This window comes from Oncorhynchus clarkii, chromosome 24, assembly GCF_045791955.1.
Source record: "Oncorhynchus clarkii lewisi isolate Uvic-CL-2024 chromosome 24, UVic_Ocla_1.0, whole genome shotgun sequence".
Classification (NCBI taxonomy): Eukaryota; Metazoa; Chordata; class Actinopteri; order Salmoniformes; family Salmonidae; genus Oncorhynchus; species Oncorhynchus clarkii.
Window position 1 is genome coordinate 14,005,424 of NC_092170.1, and position 20,028 is coordinate 14,025,451.

Genomic DNA, 20,028 nt, shown 5'->3' on the forward strand with positions numbered 1-20,028 from the left:
GTTGCTTACCAAGACGATATTGAATGTTCCTGAGGTTTGGTTATTATTATTAATGTACAGTGCCTTGCGAAAGTATTCGGCCCCCTTGAACTTTGCGACCTTTTGCCACATTTCAGGCTTCAAACATAAAGATATAAAACTGCATTTTTTTGTGAAGAATCAACAACAAGTGGGACACAATCATGAAGTGGAACGACATTTATTGGATATTTCAAACTTTTTTAACAAATCAAAAACTGAAAAATTGGGCGTGCAAAATTATTCAGCCCCCTTAAGTTAATACTTTGTAGCGCCACCTTTTGCTGCGATTACAGCTGTAAGTCGCTTGGGGTATGTCTATCAGTTTTGCACATCGAGAGACTGAATTTTTTTCCCATTCCTCCTTGCAAAACAGCTCGAGCTCAGTGAGGTTGGATGGAGAGCATTTGTGAACAGCAGTTTTCAGTTCTTTCCACAGATTCTCGATTGGATTCAGGTCTGGACTTTGACTTGGCCATTCTAACACCTGGATATGTTTATTTTTGAACCATTCCATTGTAGATGTTGCTTTATGTTTTGGATCATTGTCTTGTTGGAAGACAAATCTCTGTCCCAGTCTCAGGTCTTTTGCAGACTCCATCAGGTTTTCTTCCAGAATGGTCCTGTATTTGGCTCCATCCATCTTCCCATCAATTTTAACCATCTTCCCTGTCCCTGCTGAAGAAAAGCAGGCCCAAACCATGATGCTGCCACCACCATGTTTTACAGTGGGGATGGTGTGTTCAGCTGTGTTGCTTTTACGCCAAACATAACGTTTTGCATTGTTGCCAAAAAGTTCAATTTTGGTTTCATCTGACCAGAGCACCTTCTTCCAGATGTTTGGTGTGTCTCCCAGGTGTCTTGTGGCAAACTTTAAACAACACTTTTTATGGATATCTTTAAGAAATGGCTTTCTTCTTGCCACTCTTCCATAAAGGCCAGATTTGTGCAATATACGACTGATTGTTGTCCTATGGACAGAGTCTCCCACCTCAGCTGTAGATCTCTGCAGTTCATCCAGAGTGATCATGGGCCTCTTGGCTGCATCTCTGATCAGTCTTCTCCTTGTATGAACTGAAAGTTTAGAGGGACGGCCAGGTCTTGGTAGATTTGCAGTGGTCTGATACTCCTTCCATTTCAATATTATCGCTTGCACAGTGCTCCTTGGGATGTTTAAAGCTTGGGAAATCTTTTTGTATCCAAATCCGGCTTTAAACTTCTTCACAACAGTATCTCGGACCTGCCTGGTGTGTTCCTTGTTCTTCATGATGCTCTCTGCGCTTTTAACGGACCTCTGAGACTATCACAGTGCAGGTGCATTTATACGGAGACTTGATTACACACAGGTGGATTATATTTATCATCATTAGTCATTTAGGTCAACATTGGATCATTCAGAGATCCTCACTGAACTTCTGGAGAGAGTTTGCTGCACTGAAAGTAAAGGGGCTGAATAATTTTACACGCCCAATTTTTCAGTTTTTGATTTGTTAAAAAAGTTTGAAATATCCAATAAATGTCGTTCCACTTCATGATTGTGTCCCACTTGTTGTTGATTCTTCACAAAAAAATACAGTTTTATATCTTTATGTTTGAAGCCTGAAATGTGGCAAAAGGTCGCAAAGTTCAAGGGGGCCGAATACTTTCGCAAGGCACTGTATTACATGGATTTATTAGACTTTTTAAAATGGATTTATGCTTTGTATGTAAGCCAGGAGATGCTAAATGTTTGTTCATTAATGGTCAATTACCGTGAGACCGACCAGTTATTTGCTTGACAATCACCGGCTGACAACATTTTGTGACTGCCACAGCCCTAGGTGCGCAATAACTCAAAAAGACTCACAGCTGTAATCGCCACCAAAGGTGCTTATACAAAGTATTAACTCGGGGGAGAAATACTTATGTAAATTTGATTTCTGTATTTCATTTTAAATACATTTGCGATCATTTTCTAATAACGTATTTTCACTTTGTCATTATGGGGTTGTGTGTGTGTGTGTGTGTATGTGGATGGGTGAGGAAAAAAATACATATTTAATCCATTTTGAATTCAGGCTGTAACACAACAAAATGAGGATTACGTCAAGGGTTAAGAATACTTTCTGAAGGCACTGTAGATATGTTTAAACATTTTCTGTGATGTCTCATCCTTTTTCTTCTCTCCAGGTGTCCCTGAAGTTCTCGTCCCTCCAGGAGTTGCCAGGGGAGAAGACTTCTCTGAGCCTCGAGGCCCACCCAGGGTCTCTGTGTTCTCTCAGGGCCATCGACCAGAGTGTACTGCTGCTGCAGCCTGAACAGGAGCTCAGCCTAGACTCTGTACGTTCTCCATGGTTTGCGTCCCAAATGGCTCCCTATACCCTATGTAGTGCACTACTTTTGACCAGGACCATTGACTCACCACACTACTCACCACCACCACTCACCACACTAAGCACTAAACACACACCTCTGGCATGTTTTTCAAGATAGGATTTGGCTCATTTTCAGCTTCCTCTAACCATGTCTAAACCACTGTCTGATAATTAAAGTTTAGAAGTTTCAACTTGTGGGACTATTTAGTTGGTTGTGTTGTACCACTCAAGCTAAATCGAGTACAGATCAAGTATTAGCCGTATGTATTTAACCCAGGTGTTATCCTATGCACTGACCTTGTCCTAACTTTGTACTGACCCTATAACCTCTGACCATGCACCTACCACGCTCTGACCATGCACCGACCACGCTCTGACCATGCACCTACCACGCTCTGACTATGCACCGACCACGCTCTGACCATGCACCTACCACGCTCTGACCATGCACCGACCACGCTCTGACCATGCACCTACCACGCTCTGACCATGCACCGACCACGCTCTGACCATGCACCGACCACGCTCTGACCATGCACCGACCACGCTCTGACCATGCACCGACCACGCTCTGACCATGCACCGACCACGCTCTGACCGTGTCAAGGTGCTGCTGATTATTAAGTCAGTATTACTAGAGGTATATTACTTCTCTCTCGGCAGGTATTCAGTCAGCTGCCTGTTCAGAAGTTGTCTGGATATTCATACAGGGTAGAAGACTTTGACCCCTACCCATGCCGACCATTTCCTCCAATCATTAAAGAGGAGATGGAAGTGCTCCCTCCACCTGTCCCTAAACTGGCCGAGGAGTTAGAAGCACCACCCGTACCTGACAGGAAAAAACGCTCATTCTGGTTTGGCTCCAACAATGACAAAAACGATGTTTACAACATCTTTAAAGTAAGAGGATCAAATAAGTTTAATGTTATTGTTTTTGTCTGTTTGGAATATGGAAAATGTATAAATAAATACTTAATATTTATTTAAGTAAGACAGTAGACACTGAATGAATTAAAATGGAATGCAGTCTGTTAAGACGTATACACCGTATCTATAAAAATGTTTGGGGTTTTAAACCAATACTCACATAATTGAGCAAAACTGAAATACAGGTATGATATGGCCTTTACACTGACTGTTCTATTGCTTTACTTTTCATTTTAGGAAGTTGGAATCAAGATCCTGACCAACTCTGATGTGAAAAAACCTTACCACTGCATTATACCCTTTTCAATGGAATATGACGGTATGGTAGAAGAGGGTATGATAATGTGTGAACCTTTCTATCTTAACCTAATAATAAAGGATTCGTTTCTATTTACAGCTATCCAATTTAAATCAGTAGAAGAAATTGATGCTCCAGTGTCAATGGCCAACATGATGCCAGAGACCTCAGCAGGGGGTAGAGCCTCTGACAGGCCTAAGGAGACCGTCCGCACGTACTTCCCTGAGACCTGGATCTGGGACCTGGTTCCTGTGGGGTAAGCATTGTAACAGACGGCAAATTTGTATCCATTTATATTTAGTTTAATGCACATCCCTTTTCATGGGGTGCTTAGCTGACACTGCCTTGTAATAGGGTTATACTGAAACTACAAGAATGTTTTTGTCCATGGGGTAGGTTTATTTATTGAATTGGCCATGTTATGTGTTCTGATGTTAATATACATGGTTTTTATTGTGCCCTTTTCACCACGACCAGACATACAGGAAAAGTGAATGTTGAAAAGACTGTCCCTGACACCATCACCAAGTGGGCTGTAGGGGCGTTCTGTACTTCCCCAGTGGGTTTTGGCCTGGCTCCCAACACTGGCCTCACTGCCTTCCAACCCTTCTTTGTGAGCCTGACACTGCCCTACTCTGTCATCCGGGGGGAGGTGTTCACACTCAAGGCCACAGTGTTCAACTACCTCTCCAAGTGTATCATGGTAAGCCCTCCCAGGGTTGTATCTTTCTTTACCTCTCCAGTCCCACTTCATTTGGATAGTCCCTGTAGACAACCTATAGACGCTCTGACGTTTTAAGGACGAGAGAAGAGAGAAATGCATGGAATCTAGTAAAGACTTGCGATTGACTCCATGTGTTTCTCCTAGGTGAAGGTGACTCTAGCTGAGTCGATCCAGTTCACAGCCAGGCCATGTGAAGGCTGCCAGTACACACTGTGTCTGTGTGCTGAAGAGAGCAGGACCTTCAAGTGGATCCTCACCCCAACTGCTCTAGGTGAGCCATACAGTACTCTGTCAATCTATCACAAGGCTCTTGCAATAGACTCCACATTTACTCCCTAGGTCCTACCCCCTTCTGTAAGGTTTAAGAAATATGGTGGTATCTCCACCACTATACTGCTTATAGCTATCCAGACCCTCAATTCATGCAAATGTTGAAAGGTTAGGGCCAGAGTGGAGGGGGTAGGATGTGAATTGATCCGTCTGTGGTGCCTAAGGACAGGGTTGTTCACTTTGCACAGCTCTTGTCAGACTGAAATGTAAGAATATTCAATTATTTATCTTATTGACATGACTCAAATAAATTCCTTGTATATATCCTAGCCCTGTAAAGAAATGTTGACAATCGCTTGTACTAACAAGTCAGGAGGGATATCTGATGACATGCTCAGGAAGCTCTCCCTCAGGGGGTATCCATGGCTATTGGAGAAATGGAGGCAGGGAACGAGGGAAGGAATGAGGAGGGAAGGAGGGAACAGTTGAGCCAGGGTACATGAGGCTGGAGGTGGAGTGGGTAAAAGGAGCAAGCTGATGGAGGGGCAGGTTCATGGGTGACTGGTCTAGACTGGAATGTTAATGTCTCCCTGGACTGAACTATAGGGGAGGTGAGTGTGAAAGTGAGCGCCGAGGCATTGAAAACTGAGGAGCTCTGCGGTAACGAGGTGGCCACGGTGCCAGAGAAAGGACGCATTGACACCATTGTGCAAACACTGCTGGTGGAGGTGAGTGTCTGTCCTGTATAGCAAGTCAAGTCTATGTTTAATGAACCTTTTTAAGTGGTTATACATATAAATTCTATAATGGAATGAACTTTTATTTTAGTGCTGAAGAAAGCCAGTGGCCTGTCTTATCTCAATGTCACTTTCCCTCTGTCAGGCCGAGGGAACCCAGGAGACGGTCAGCCACAACGCTCTGCTCTGCCCTGCAGGTAATCTCCTGACGTCTATCAGTCATACTTTCTCATAATTACCCCGATGATTAAGTTGACGTGCATTTGTTGTGGTTTAGATGACAGATACTTTTTAATTGGTTAAAACGGTTCTCACTCAGTCACTCAGTCTGTCTCGTTTATCTGTCTCGCGTCACCAGAGGGCCCAGTGGAGAAGGACATCTCTCTGAAGCTGCCTGAGGTGTTTGTGGAGGGCTCTGCCAAGGCCTCCCTCTCAGTACTGGGTGAGAATTCTCCATCCGTTTTGCTGAGTTTTCACACCTAATATATATATATATATATATATATATATATATATATATATATATAATGTTTTAAAACATTTTCAGGATATGTTTCCATTTTGGTGCAGATTTTTCATCCCTCTATTCATGACGAGGGAAGTGCAGATCTATGAACCTGCAGATCTATGATTGGGATAAGCATGGTTAATTTTAGGGTTAGCTTTAGGGATCTGCCGGTCAAATATTCATTGCCATTGACTAGAGACCTATGTTTGTTTGATTGTCTTAATTGTTGGTGTCTTACCAGGCGACCTGATGGGTCGGGCCATGAAGAACCTGGACAGCCTGTTGCAGATGCCCTATGGCTGTGGAGAGCAGAACATGGTGCTTTTTGCTCCCAACATCTACATCCTCAACTACCTGCAAAGCACCAGGCAGCTCACCATGGAGATCCAGACCAGGGCCACAGGCTTCCTAGACAGTGGTGAGTGAGCTGGATCCAGTTCAGTAAGGCACAACATGTGTTGCAACGAAAACCAAGCAATTATTGTCAGACCTGTTCAGTTACAGCCTGCACTCCCCGTTTTACTCAATAAAACTGTTAATCTCCCTACTGGACACAACCCTGGTGAAATAAACCACTATCTATTCTGAAGACTATTGCTTAACCTAATGCATAGAATGGGACATGACAAGAGAATTTGCAGTAAGCCTTGTACTTTTTAAATAATGAGCTGTGATTGAACAGGACTCTGCAAAGATCAATACTGTTTGATAGTTTGTCTGATCCTGTGTGCATCTCACCTCTGACTAGCAACATCCTGTTGTATATATTTGGCTCTGAACCAGTTAACGTCACCTTCCACATACAGTACAAGTGCCTAGAAAGAGTGTCTTTGTTCATTTAGCCATTTGTGTTGCAGGCTACCAGAGAGAGCTCAACTACAAGCATGACGATGGCTCCTACAGTGCCTTTGGGAAGAGCGATGAGTCTGGAAACACGTGGTCAGTTAAATTGTCCACACAGTCCTAATACCGTCTCTTAGATTATTCCTCAATTTACATTTGTTCGTTTTTTTAAGTCATAAAAATTTACATTAGATCAAAGGGGGTTGTAGTATGTAATCAAGGTAGGAATGTGATGGTCTCAAATCCATACTAGTATGTGCTATGGCAAATATAGTTGGCTTCAGCACATACAGTATGGCTACTGTTATCTAGAGTCTATGATCCATAGTTTAGGCAAGGCTCACGGCATCTAGTCCGTGTAACTCCAGTGACATCTGACCTGTGTCCTCTCAGGCTCACCTCCTTTGTGCTGAAGTCCTTTGGAGGGGCCAAGCCCTACATCTTTGTGGACCCCGCCCACATTGCCCAGGCCAAGGCCTGGTTGGCCAGTCACCAGCAGACGGATGGCTGCATCGCGTCAGTGGGGAAACTCTTCCATAACGGCATGAAGGTAAAGGGGAGTCAGAGCTCAGTGGGTAATAAGAGGAGTATTATACTGCTGCCACCAAATGTGAGAAGGTAACGTTATGGGCAGAGATTCAGCAGGAGGTTCTGGTGCAAGTGTCCCATTCTATTTAGAGTGCAATGGTGGAGTCTGCATAAAATCCTAGATGACTAACAAACAAAAGACTTGATAACAATACATAGTCTAACATCAAATATAAGTACAGTCTTGGCCAAAAGTTTTGAGAATGACACAAATAATAAGTTTCACAAAGACTGCGGCTTCAGTGTCTTTAGATATTTTTGTCAGATGTTATTATGGAATACTGAAGTATAATTACAAGCATTTCATAAGTGTCAAAGGCTTTTATTGACAATTACATGAAGTTGATGCAAAGAGTCAATATTTGCGGTGTTGACCCTTCTTTTTCAAGACCTCTGCAATCCGCCCTGGCATGCTGTCAATTAACTTCTGGGCCACATCCTGACTGATGGCAGCCCATTCTTGCATAATCAATGCTTGGAGTGTGTCAGAATTTGTGGGTTTTTGTTTGTCCACCCACCTCTTGAGGATTGACCACACATTATGGTCTGGGGAGTTTCCTGGACATGGATCCAAAATATCAATGTTTTGTTCCCCGAGCCACTTAGTTATCCTTATGGCAAGGTGCTCCATCATGCTGGAAAAGGCATTGTTCATCACCAAACTGTTCCTGGATGGTTGGGAGAAGTTGCTCTCGGAGGATGTGTTGATACCATTCTTTATTCATGGCTGTGTTCTTAGACAAAATTGTGAGTGAGCCAACTCCCTTGGCTGAGAAGCAACCCCACACATGAATGGTCTCAGGATGCTTTACTGTTGGCCTGGACTGATGGTAGCGCTCACCTTGTCTTCTCCGGGCAAGCTTTTTTCCAGATGCCCCAAACAATCGGAAAGGGGATTCATCAGAGAAAATGACTTTACCCCAGTCCTCAGCAGTCCAATCCCTGTACCCTTTGCATAATATCAGTCTGTCCCTGATGTTTTTCCAGGAGAGAAGCGGCTTCTTTGCTGCCCTTCTTGACACCAGGCCATCCTCCAAAAGTCTTCGCCTCACTGTGCGTGCAGATGCACTCACACCTGCCTGCTGCCATTCCTGAGCAAGCTCTGTACTGGTGGTGCCCCGATCCCGCAGCTGAATCAACTTTAGGAGGCGGTCATGGAGCTTGCTGGACTTTCTTGGGCGCCCTGAAGCCTTCTTCACGACAATTTAACCGCTCTCCTTGAAGTTCTTGATGATCCGATAAATGGTTGATTTAGGTGCAATCTTACTGGCAGCAATATCCTTGCCTGTGAAGCCCTTTTTGGGCAAAGCAATGATGACGGCACGTGTTTCCTTGCAGGTAACCATGGTTGACCAGAGGAAGAACAATTATTCCAAGCACCACCCTCCTTTTGAAGCTTCCAGTCTGTTATTCAAACTCAATCAGTGGAAATGTTTTTGGGGAATTCAGTTAATTTGCACGGCAAAGAGGGACTTTGCAATTCATCTGATCACTCTTCATAACATTCTGGAGTATATGCAAATTGCCATCATACAAACTGAGTCAGCAGACTTTGTGAAAATTTATATTTGAGTCATTCTCAACTTTTGGCCATGACTGTACTTTACATAATTCATATTTCACTGACATGTAGGATAATGTACTGTTCAGGAGAACCTTAGAACCCCACGTGTGCCCCAAAAGAGCACAAAATGGCACACACTGAGCACAACAAGAATCCCAAGCATGTTTTAGCCAGTCCCGAGAGCACACCACCTCCCTAAAGGGACCTCAGGCTGACTAGTCCCGACAGCTTTTGTGCATCTCCAAAACAGTACAGTTTTCCTTATCTTTGTGCACCATTATCATGTGAATGTTGTTTTAAACAGTGCAATGTTTTTACCTGATATCAGTTGATATCAATGTGACTTTGTAACTAACACCTTGGAGTACTGTATGAAGTTTACTGGCATCCTTTGTTGTCATAGGGAGGGGTTGGGGATCAAGTGTCGCTCACTGCCTACATCACCGCTGCACTACTGGAGCTGGATGGCAACACTTCTGTGAGTTATCACCTCTTTCATATCCAAGTATTTTTTAAATCTTATTGATTAACAAGGCCACATTTGGTGCTTTTATCAAAACATGAACGGCCCTAGTGGATATTTCTGCTTAGCCGTCCAACTACTTCACACAATTCTAAATAAGACGATATCACCCACACAACGCCTCACTTGCTATGTATTCGAATTTGTTAAACAACATCCCAATATACAGTTCCGTCTGGAAAAGTATTCAGACCCCTTGATTATTTCCACATTTTGTTACGTTACAGCCTTATTCTAAAATGGATTAAAAACATGTTTTAAAACCTCAGCGATCTACACACAATACACCATGACAAAGCGAAAACAGGTTTTTAGAAATGTTTGCAAATGTATTGAAAATAAAAAAACAGAAATTCCTTATTTACACAAGTATTCCGATCTTTTGCAATGATATTTGAAATTGAGCTCAGGTGCATCCTGTTTCCATTGATCATCCTTGAGGTGTTTATACAAGTTGATTGGAGTCCACTTGTGGTACATTCAATTGATTGGACTTGATTTGGAAAGGCACACACCTATCTATATAATGTCCCAAAGTTGACAGTGAATGCCAGAGCAAAAACCAAGCCATGAGGTTGAAGGAAAATTCTGTTGAGCTCTGAGACAGATTGTGTCGAGGCACAGATCTGGGGAAGGGTACCAACACATTTCTGCAGCATTGAAGGTCCCCAAGAACACAGTGGCCGCCATCATTCTTAAATTGAAAAAGTTTGGAACCACCAAGACTCTTCCTAGAGCTGGCCGCCTGGCCAAACTGAGCAATCGGGGGAGAAAGGCCTTGGTCAGAGAGGTGACCAAGAACCTGACGGTCAGTCTGACAGAGTTCTGGAGTTCCTCTGTGGAGATGGGAGAACCTTCCAGAAGGACAACCATCTCTGCAGCTCTCCACCAATCAGGCCTTTATGGTAGTGCCAGACTTCCAGGAAGCCACTCCTCAGTAAAAGGCAGATATCAACCTACTTGTGGTTTGCTAAAAGGCACCTAAAGACTCTCAGACCATGAGAAACAAGATTCTCTGGTCTGATGAAACCATGATTTAACTATTTTTCCTGAATTCCAAGTGTCACGTCTGGAAGAAACCTGGCAACATCTCTATGGTGAAGCATGGTGGTGGTGGCATGCTGTGGAGGTGTTTTTCAGTAGCAGGGACTGGGAGACTAGTCAGGATCAAGGCAAAGATGAACGGAGCAAAGTACAGAGAGGTCCTTGATGATAACCTGCTCCAGAGCGCTCAGGACCTCCGACTGTTTTGCCTCTGGAGAGGCCTGAAAATAGCTGTGCAGCAACACTCCCCAACCAACCTGACAGAGCTTGAGAGGATCTGCAGAGAAGAATGGGAGAAAATCAAAAATATATTATTGTGTGTGTGTGTGTATATATACATACATACATACATACATACATACATACATACATACATACATACATACATACATTACATTAGGGATTTTGTCCAATTCTTCTCTGCAGATCCTCTCAAGCTCTGTCACTGTACACAGTATATACACTAGTTAATTTATTTATATTGCTAAAATGATTCGGTACTCATACCCGTATTTAAAATGTAATAAAGGTCTGGGTTGTATTCATTAGGGCGCGTAATGGAAAACCCATGAACATTTTGCAACTGAAAATGTGCATGTTTCTTATTGGTCCAGATATTCCCTTCCAGTTTCAATCAGTGCTTCTCTGTTTGGTGCCTAATAAACACAATCATGTTGTCTGTGGGTGTGTCAGGACCCCATGGTGGAGAAGAGTCTGATGTGTCTGAAGGCAGCAGTGTCTGACCAGCTGGAGAACACCTACACCATGGCCCTGCTATCTTACACCTTCACCCTGGCCCAAAACCAGGACATGAGGGCCAAGCTCATCACCCACCTGGACAAGATAGCTGCTACCTCCAGTATGTCTTGTCTCTTGGTGAAAATGTCTCTCTCTACCTTTGTCTGCTGTAAAACGGTCACTGCCGACCACTGACAATGAAAATTCCCACAGGTGGCAATCGTCACTGGGAGAGAGCAGAGTCTTCTGGGACGAAGACGGACTCTCTGGAGGTGGAGATGACATCCTATGTGCTGCTGGCGCTGCTCTCCGGTCCCACCATGCCAGGCTTTGGGCTGGACTACTCCACTGGCATCGTCCGCTGGCTGGCCCAGCAGCAGAACCCCTACGGAGGATTCGCCTCCACACAGGTACTTTATTGGTCTGGTAGACATTTATTCACTCTAGCAACTCCTCTGCCAATAGATGCTACTGTTAGTACATGGCCAAACATGGATCACACCAAAGCCTTATTTGTATATGAAATGTAGTAAATTTGACATTTGTATTAAAGCTTTACAATAATTTCATAACACAACACATGGATTTCCTTGAATTGTTTAGCTTCATATTACAGTCTTCATATGTATTGCTTTAGTATATTGATTCTCTCCATCCATACCCAAGCTATAGTCGACCCGGATTTGTTTTTGCAACAGTACTTTTCTTCCCACCTCACCCCTGTCACCAGGACACAGTGGTTGCACTGCAGGCCCTGGCCAAGTACGGTGCTGCCACCTTCAGTCCAGAGGGCGCTAGTACAGTCAGTGTGAGCTCGGCCGGCGGCCTGAAGATGGAGTTTACTGTGAATCAGAACAACAGGCTGCTCTATCAGGAGGAGCAGCTGAGGGAGGTCCCTGGGGACTACAACATCAAGGCACAGGGCAAGAGCTGCGTGTTTGTGCAGGTCAGGCTCCAGCCATTTTTCCCTTTGCTGCCTCTCAGTACTGCATGTACTGAGTATCTGGTTTGTGTTCAGTAGAGCACACTGTTGCACAACAACTAACGTTTCAACCCTAGAATTTCAGCAGTAATGGAAATGCATGTGTGCTACTGTTCATTGAAATGTGTATGTTGATTTCATGCATCTCAGTAGTATCGTCTGTCTTTTCAGATCGCCATGCACTACAATATTCCCCCTCCTCCTGACTTCTCTGCTTTCAACATCTCAACAGAGACGCTTGGGAAATGTGACGGCACCAAGAAATCTCTGATCGTGTCTGTGGCTGTCAGGTACAGTGGTATTCCTTTTACCCTTGAAATAGCAGCTGAAAATAATGACTGAACCACCAGTGTGTAGATGCATTTTAAAAGTATCTTTAAAGCTGCACTGTGTAACTTTTTGGGCGACCTGACCAAATTCATGTAGAAATATGAGTTATAGATCTGTCATTCTTATTGACAGCAAGTCTAAGATCTGTTAGATCTGTTCTATGTGCGCTATTTTTATGATTCCCATTCTTAAGTATCGTTTTTGCGTCTTTTACTTTTGGTTTTGAACAGCATAAAATAAAAAATGTTTGGTTACTGAAAATATATTTCAAAGCGGTTTAGAATGTACAATGATTTTCTTGCTTGTTTGTCACAAACTTAACTTAAGCTAACTAGTAGAATTTTAGCAATCAGGAAATGGTGGAGCGATTCCTGCATATTTGCACCTTTAAGATAATATCCATCCTTCATCTGACTCTGTGACTGACAGGTACAATGGTCGGCGAGAGGAGACCAACATGGTGATCATCAATGTCAAGCTTCTCTCCGGCTTCGTCCTGGACAAGTCCTCCCTCAGGCCTGTGAGTCAATAAGAGAACCTCAGTTGAGGGGAACACCATTTAATCAGGGCCAGGAGTTTTACCAGTTTAGGGAACACTCCAGGCCCTAAGTATAATCACCTTGAGGATTAGTTGATGTATAACATGATAATGGCGTCTGTTCTAATTGTAATGCCAGTAGTTGTCCTTTGAACGTATAAGTTGTACTGTCTATGACACTGTCCTGTGTTCTGTTCTTCCAGTTGAAAAATGACCCCACTGTCAAACGTGTTGACCTGGAGGAAGGACATGTCATCATCTACCTAGATGGGGTAGGAACATGAATAATGAATGTTGCATCTAAACGGGGCTGTCTATCGGTTACAGAACCTAGTTGGATGTGGTCTCATTTGCATCTACACACTGGATTTAACATGAACAGTAACATCAAAGTAAGACTGTAGTGGAGGTTTTATACAGTAACACTATGTGAATCTATAACATTGAACTGCAATGTCAAATGTGTTATTCCTTTTCTTCCAGCTCAAGCAGAAGGAAACGAAGACGTACAGCCTGGCCATAGATGAGGATGTGCCTGTGAGGAATCTGAAACCAGCTGTGGTGAAAGTGTATGACTACTACCAGACAAGTAAGAATTCCATCTAACACAGACAGCAAAAATTGCATCTCATGCGCAGAAACCCTTGTCTGGCAGTGAAAAAGTTAATTCAGCCTAATTTTACTGCCTTTAAAAGAAAACAATACATGGCTCATATGGCTGACTTTCCTAAACAAATGTGGTTTCTACTGACATTTGAGATGTACAAACTACGGCATAAGGGGACGACGAGCGGATAAGAGGCAATACGTCATTTCGATTAACCTCTCTAGGTTACATGGGACGCTAACGTTCCACCTGACCAACATCCGGTGAAAGTGCAGGGCGCCAAATTCAAACAACAGAAATCTCATAATTAAAGTTCCTCAAACATACATGTATTATACACCATTTTAAAGATAAACTTGTTGTTAATCCCACCACAGTGTCCGATTTCAAAAAGGCTTTACGACAAAAGCATACAATGCGATTATGTTAGGTCAGTACCTAATTACAAAAAAAACAGCCATTTTTCCAGCCAAAGAGAGGAGTCACATAAAGCAGAAATAGAGATAGAATTAATCACTAACCTTTGATGATCTTCATCAGATGGCACTCATAGGACTTCATGTTACACAATACATGTATGTTTTGTTCGATAAAGTTCATTTTTATATCCAAAAATCTCTGTTTACATTGGCGCGTTATGTTTTGCCTCCACAAAACATCCGGGGAAAGTGCAGAGAGCTACGTCAATTTACAGAAATACTCATCATACATTTTGATGAAAATACAACTGTTATGCATGGAATTAAAGATATACTTCTCCTTAATGCAACTGCTATGTCAGATTTCAAAAAAGCTTTATGGAAAAAGCACACCATGGAATAATCTGAGTACAGCGCTCAGAGAACAAAACAAGCAATACAGGTACCCGCCATGTTATGGAGTCAACAAAAGTCAGAAATAACATTATAAATATTCACTTACCACTCCCAGGAATCCCAGTCCCACAATAAATGTTAGTTTTGTTCGATGAAGTCCATTTATGTTCAAATACCTCCTTTTTGTTCGCATTTAGTGCAGTAATCCAAATGCGCAGGCACAAGGTCCAGACAAAGTCAAAAAAGTTATATTACAGTTCGTAGAAACATGTCAAACAATGTATATAATCAATCTTTAGGATGATTTTATCATACATCTTCAATAATGTTTCAACCGGAGAATTCCTTTGTCATTAGAAATGAAAGGGAATAGAGCTAACTCTCATGGGTGCACGCCTGACTGAGCACATGGCCTTCTGGCAGACCCATGACTCAATCAGCTCTCATTCTCTCCCACTTCACAGTAGAAGCCTGAAACAAGGTTCTAAAGACTGTTGACATCTAGTGGAAGCCTTAGGAAGTGCAACATGACCAATATCCCACTGTATCTTCAATAGGGACTGAGTTGAAAAACGACCAACCTCAGATTTCCCACTTCCTGGTTGGATTGCTTCTCAGGTTTTTGCCTGCTATATGAGTTATGTTATACTCACAGACATCATTCAAACAGTTTTAGAAACTTCAGGGTGTTTTCTATCCAAATGTTTTCAATACTAATAATATGCATATCCTAGCATCTGGGCCTGAGTAGCAGGCAGTTTACTCTGGGCACGCTTTTCATCCGGACGTGAAAATACTGCCCCCTACCCCAAAGAAGTTAAGACATTAATGAGCAAGCTAGGACGGACGTAGTCAATATAACTATTTGTTCAGCACTTTTGAAATGTACAGCGACATAATTCAGAACATGGGCGTTCTGACAGTATTCTCCCTGTACACCAAGTCAGAACCGTAGGATAAGTAAAGGGGGCATATAAGCAGACAATGAAAGCTCTTACAATATTCAATGACTACATTTCACTAAACAGGCTATAGGCTACATGTGCACCACCAAGTCAGAACATTAGCCTAAATTATGAGGGGGAAAGGGACCAAATTATTAGGGTGAGGCACATGGGCTAATAATAGCTTACTACACAACATACACTTAGTATTACTTAATTAGCTACAGTATACGTATCTCCCTGGCATATTACATAATTTATGCAGCAGCATACAATACATTTTTCGACTTACCTGTGCTCACTTGAACAGGAAGGTGGTGCAGCGGGCAGTCGTGGGGAAATTTTGTCATCAAAGTCTGGCATTCTATGGATTTCAAATCACATTATATTTGTCACATGCGCCGAATACAACAGGTATTAGACCTTACAGCTGAAAACTGTTGTTTTGATTAAAGAAGCAATAAAACTGCCCTTCTTTAGACTAGTTGAGTATCTGGAGCATCAGCAGTTGTGGGTTCGATTACAGGCTCAAAATGGCCAGAAACAAAGACCTTTCTTCTGAAACTCGTCGGCCTCTTTTCTTGTTCTGAGAAATTAGGGCGATTCCATGCAAGAAACTGAAGATCTCGTACAATGCTGTGTACTACTCCCTTCACAGAACAGCACAAACTGTCTCTAACCAGAATAGAAAAGCCCCCCCCGGCCATACCCTCCCCTAACCCGGACGAAGCTGGGCCAATTGTGCACTGCCCTATGGGACCCTCGGTCACGGCCGGTTGTGACACAGCCTGGGATCAAACCCCAGGCTGTAGTTACGCCACAACCTTAGACCGCTGCGCTGTTCGGGAGCCCTCAACAAAGCAATTAAATAAACGTAAGTAAGAGAAATTTAAGAGCAACAATAACGAGGCTATATACAGTGGATACCAGTGCCGTGTCACTGTGCGGGGGTACAGGTTAGTCAAGATAATTGAGGTAATATGTACATGTAACGTGACTATGCATTAATAATAAACAGCAAGTAGCAGCAGTGTAAAAAAGGGGGGTGGGTTTCAATGCAAATAGTCTGGTTAGCCATTTGATTAGTTGTTCAGCAGTCTTATGACTTGGGGTAGAAGCTGTTAAGAAGCCTTTTGAACCTAGACTGCGCGCTCCAATACCGCTGGCCGTACGGGGTCAATTTTTAGGGCCTTCCTTTGACACCGCCTAGTATAGAGGTCCTGGATGGCAGGAAGCTTGGCCCTAGTGATGCACTGGGCCATACGCACTATCCTCTGTAGTGCCTTGCGGTCAGAGGCCGAACAGTTGCCATAGCAGGATTCTCTCGATGGTGCAGCTGTATAACTTTTTGAGGATCTGAGGACCCATGCCAAATCTTTTCAGTCTCCTAAGGGGGAATATGCATTTTCCACATTGACTGACCTTCATGTCTTAAAGTAATGATGGACTGTAATTTCTCTTTGCTTATTTGAGCTGTTCTTGCCATAATATGGACTTAGCCCTATTTGGTAAAATACCATCTTCTGTATACCAACCCTACCTTGTCACAACACAACTGATTGGCTCAAATGCATTAAGAAGGGAAGCAATTCCACAAAATAACTTTTAACAAGGCACATCTATTAATTGAAATGTATTCCAGGTGACTACCTCATGAAGCTGGTTGAGAGAATGCCAGGCGTGTGCAAAGCTGTCATCAAGGCAAAGGGTGGCTACTTTGAAGAATCTCAAATATAACATGTTTTGATTTTGTTTAACACTTTGTTTTGGTTACTAAATTATTCCATATTTCATGGTTTTGATGTCTTCACTATTATTCCGCAATGTAAAAAAATTAAGAAACCTTTGAATGAGTAGGTGTGTCCAAACTTTTGCCTGGTACTGTCCATAACTCTAGTTCCCTGAAGAAGGAAATGAGACCTCACCAGTATGGGCCCATTGGTTCACCATTGAAGTGGGAATTGAATGATGTTGACTGTCAGGGAAGTAGTTATCATTAGAATGGAACTGACCTCTGCATTCTCCTCTTTTCTGTTCCCAGGTGATGAAGCTGTGAGTGAATACAGCTCCCCGTGTGCAGAGAGTAAGTACATAACAACCTTTCTATAACCAAACCTACATTTCTCATACTCATGCTTAAATGACAGGAATGAAGATGCAGGGCCGGCCCTAGCCTTTTGAGTGCCCTAAGTGAGATTTGCACCTCCCAGGAAAAACATTTAGTGGCCCCCCTCTTGACAGCGGAGATAAATATATTTGTTGTAAAGCTAATTATCTGCAATTCTATACATTTGTCATGGGGAGTAAAGACAATGTTGCATTTCTAAAGCAAACTTTTGGCAATTCTACAGATTTTGCCATGGTTCAGAGAGAAGTTTAGCAACTTTATATCAAATTCCATGCAATTCTACAGTATAAAATGTGTAGTTTTACAGTTAATTTCCTACAATTCTTCCCATTTTGTCATGGGATTGAGATAAGTTTTTATGTTTTTAAAGCTAATGTCCTGCAATTCTACACATTTTGTCAAGACTTATGCCATGTTAATGATATGAGAGTGACTAACAAAATCAGCGGGGTGGCAGATAGCCTAGCGGTTAAGATCGTTGGGCTGATTGGCCTCCTGAGTGGCGCAGTGCTTGAGGCGGGGTTCAGATCGGGGTTCAATCCCGTGACCGGGAGGCCCATGAAGCGGCGCACAATTGGCCTAGCGTTATCCGGGTTAGGGGAGGGTTTGGCCGGCCGGGATTTCCTTGTCCACCTTGCGCTCACGTGACTCCTTGTGGTGGGCTGGGCACCTGCAAGTTGACCCCGGTCACCAGCTGGATGGTGTTCCCACATTGGTGCGGCTGGCTTCCGGGTTAAGCGAGCAGTGTGTCAAGAAGCAGTGCGGCTTGGCAGGGTCGCGTTTCGGAGGACGCATGGCTCTCGACCTTCGCCTCTCCCGAGTCTGGAGGGGAGTTCCGCGATGGTTCAAGACTGTAATTACCAATTGGATAATATGAAATTGAGGAGAAACTAGTAAACGTACTACAAAAAATAAATAAAAGGCCACTAAAAGCAAAGGTTGCTGGTTCGAATCCCCAAGCCAATTAGGTGAAAAATATGTTGGTGCCTTTGATCAAGTGGACGATTACTTTAATTGGGCACATCCAGAGGGACTCCAATCTAAGAATTGTGAGCTGACATGGCTGATTGAGTGATGGCCATAACAAGAGAAACTGCTGATCCACAACAAGATTTCGAAACTGCACCTTGTGTATTCTACAATTATAACACACAACACATGGGAAACTGTGGAGAAAAAAAACGTGTGAAAAACCCAGCAGCGTTGCAGTTCTTGACACACACCGGTGCACCTGGCATCCATTACCATACCCCGTTCCAAGGCACTTACATTTTTTTTGTCTTGTTTATTAACCTTCTGAATGGCACACATACACAATCCATGTCTCAAGGCTTAAAAATAAAAAACGTACCTGTCTCCTCCCCTTCATTTGAAGTGGATTTAACAAGTGACATCAATAAGGGATCATGGCTTTCACCTGGTCAGTCTGTCATGGAAAGAGCAGGTGTTCTTAATGTTTTATATACTCAATATATATTAATATTATTTGGTCGGGGGCCGGCCCTGTGAAGATTGATGTTCATTGTTTTATATGGAGTAAAGTCCTAGGCCAAGCAGGGAATGTTCTATTGATGATTTGACATTTTCACAGGTGACGAAGTCAATGAAGTGTGACAGACAGTGGACCTGGACCCGACCAAGTGCTTTCATGTGTAGGAAGTCATGTGTTTTTTTTAGGCAGAGCTCATAGAACCTCTCCATTTATTTGGTTTGATGCTTGTAGTTCCTGGTAACACATTGACCAACTCATGATCTGTTTTTAATATTGTGAACAAAAACATTTTAATACATGGGCGTAGATGGGCCGTAGGATTTTACCTTTTTAACTCCTTTTTTTATTTTGTTAATTTGATTTGTGCTAACACATGTCACAACCTGCTGTTGTAACCCTAAACCTGCTATTAAAGTTATGTGAGACATTTCAATGTTTCTACTGCGATGATGAAAATGCATACGACAGGCATCTACTGAAAATGAAATGTTTCAATGAAACTATGGCCATGTTGAGTCTACAGTGGTTTGAATCCATAGCAACATCTATTAAAAAAATAAATCTGACAAAATCTCTAATATCCATACATTAAACACTGAGGTTTACATGTTCAAAATCACAGCGTAGTCTTCTCTAAAAAAGATATTCAGATGGTGATTATAAATGTTGTGATCGTGTAGCCTATCTGAATCCTTTCCAATGATGTCAAGCTACCTGATCATTTGATGTTCTATTAAAGCTGAAATGTTCCCTGAATCCGAAAGTGCATAGGATGTAGTGGGGGCTGGTACTTGATTTGAAATTCAGGGGAGGTTACTGTTCACATGCACTTGTGTATTGCTGTTAGCAGTATGAGAATTCAACAACAAAGATTGTAGACCAGCACGATTCTGCTCAGTTAACAGACGAGGAGTATTATGACATCTCAAGGCACAGAGTGATTTATTACATATCCAGTACTGTTGTCTGTGGTGTCATTATGTAGTCTCTACACTCTTAGAAAAAAGGGTTATTTGGCTGTCCCCATAGGAGAACCCTTTTTGGTTCCAGCTTAGA

At 42.8% G+C, this 20,028-nt stretch overlaps 1 protein-coding gene across 2 annotated transcripts in view; it reads left to right on the plus strand.

Moving 5' to 3' along the window:
• Positions 1–19,405, plus strand: part of LOC139383124 (alpha-2-macroglobulin-like) — a 29,003-nt gene extending 9,598 nt beyond the window's left edge. For both annotated transcript variants that reach the window (XM_071127447.1, XM_071127448.1), the window contains exons 15-36: positions 2,188–2,337; positions 3,036–3,272; positions 3,537–3,618; positions 3,697–3,853; positions 4,075–4,300; positions 4,466–4,592; positions 5,198–5,319; positions 5,474–5,525; positions 5,687–5,770; positions 6,078–6,254; positions 6,694–6,775; positions 7,073–7,229; positions 9,235–9,309; positions 11,092–11,257; positions 11,350–11,546; positions 11,867–12,082; positions 12,290–12,408; positions 12,878–12,968; positions 13,190–13,258; positions 13,470–13,575; positions 17,394–17,435; positions 19,072–19,405. In XM_071127447.1, the coding sequence (XP_070983548.1) occupies positions 2,188–2,337; positions 3,036–3,272; positions 3,537–3,618; positions 3,697–3,853; positions 4,075–4,300; positions 4,466–4,592; positions 5,198–5,319; positions 5,474–5,525; positions 5,687–5,770; positions 6,078–6,254; positions 6,694–6,775; positions 7,073–7,229; positions 9,235–9,309; positions 11,092–11,257; positions 11,350–11,546; positions 11,867–12,082; positions 12,290–12,408; positions 12,878–12,968; positions 13,190–13,258; positions 13,470–13,575; positions 17,394–17,435; positions 19,072–19,094 (2,757 nt within the window). In that variant the 3' untranslated portion in view covers positions 19,095–19,405. The remainder of the gene's footprint in view (positions 1–2,187; positions 2,338–3,035; positions 3,273–3,536; positions 3,619–3,696; positions 3,854–4,074; positions 4,301–4,465; positions 4,593–5,197; positions 5,320–5,473; positions 5,526–5,686; positions 5,771–6,077; positions 6,255–6,693; positions 6,776–7,072; positions 7,230–9,234; positions 9,310–11,091; positions 11,258–11,349; positions 11,547–11,866; positions 12,083–12,289; positions 12,409–12,877; positions 12,969–13,189; positions 13,259–13,469; positions 13,576–17,393; positions 17,436–19,071) is intronic.
• Positions 19,406–20,028: the final 623 nt, after the last annotated feature.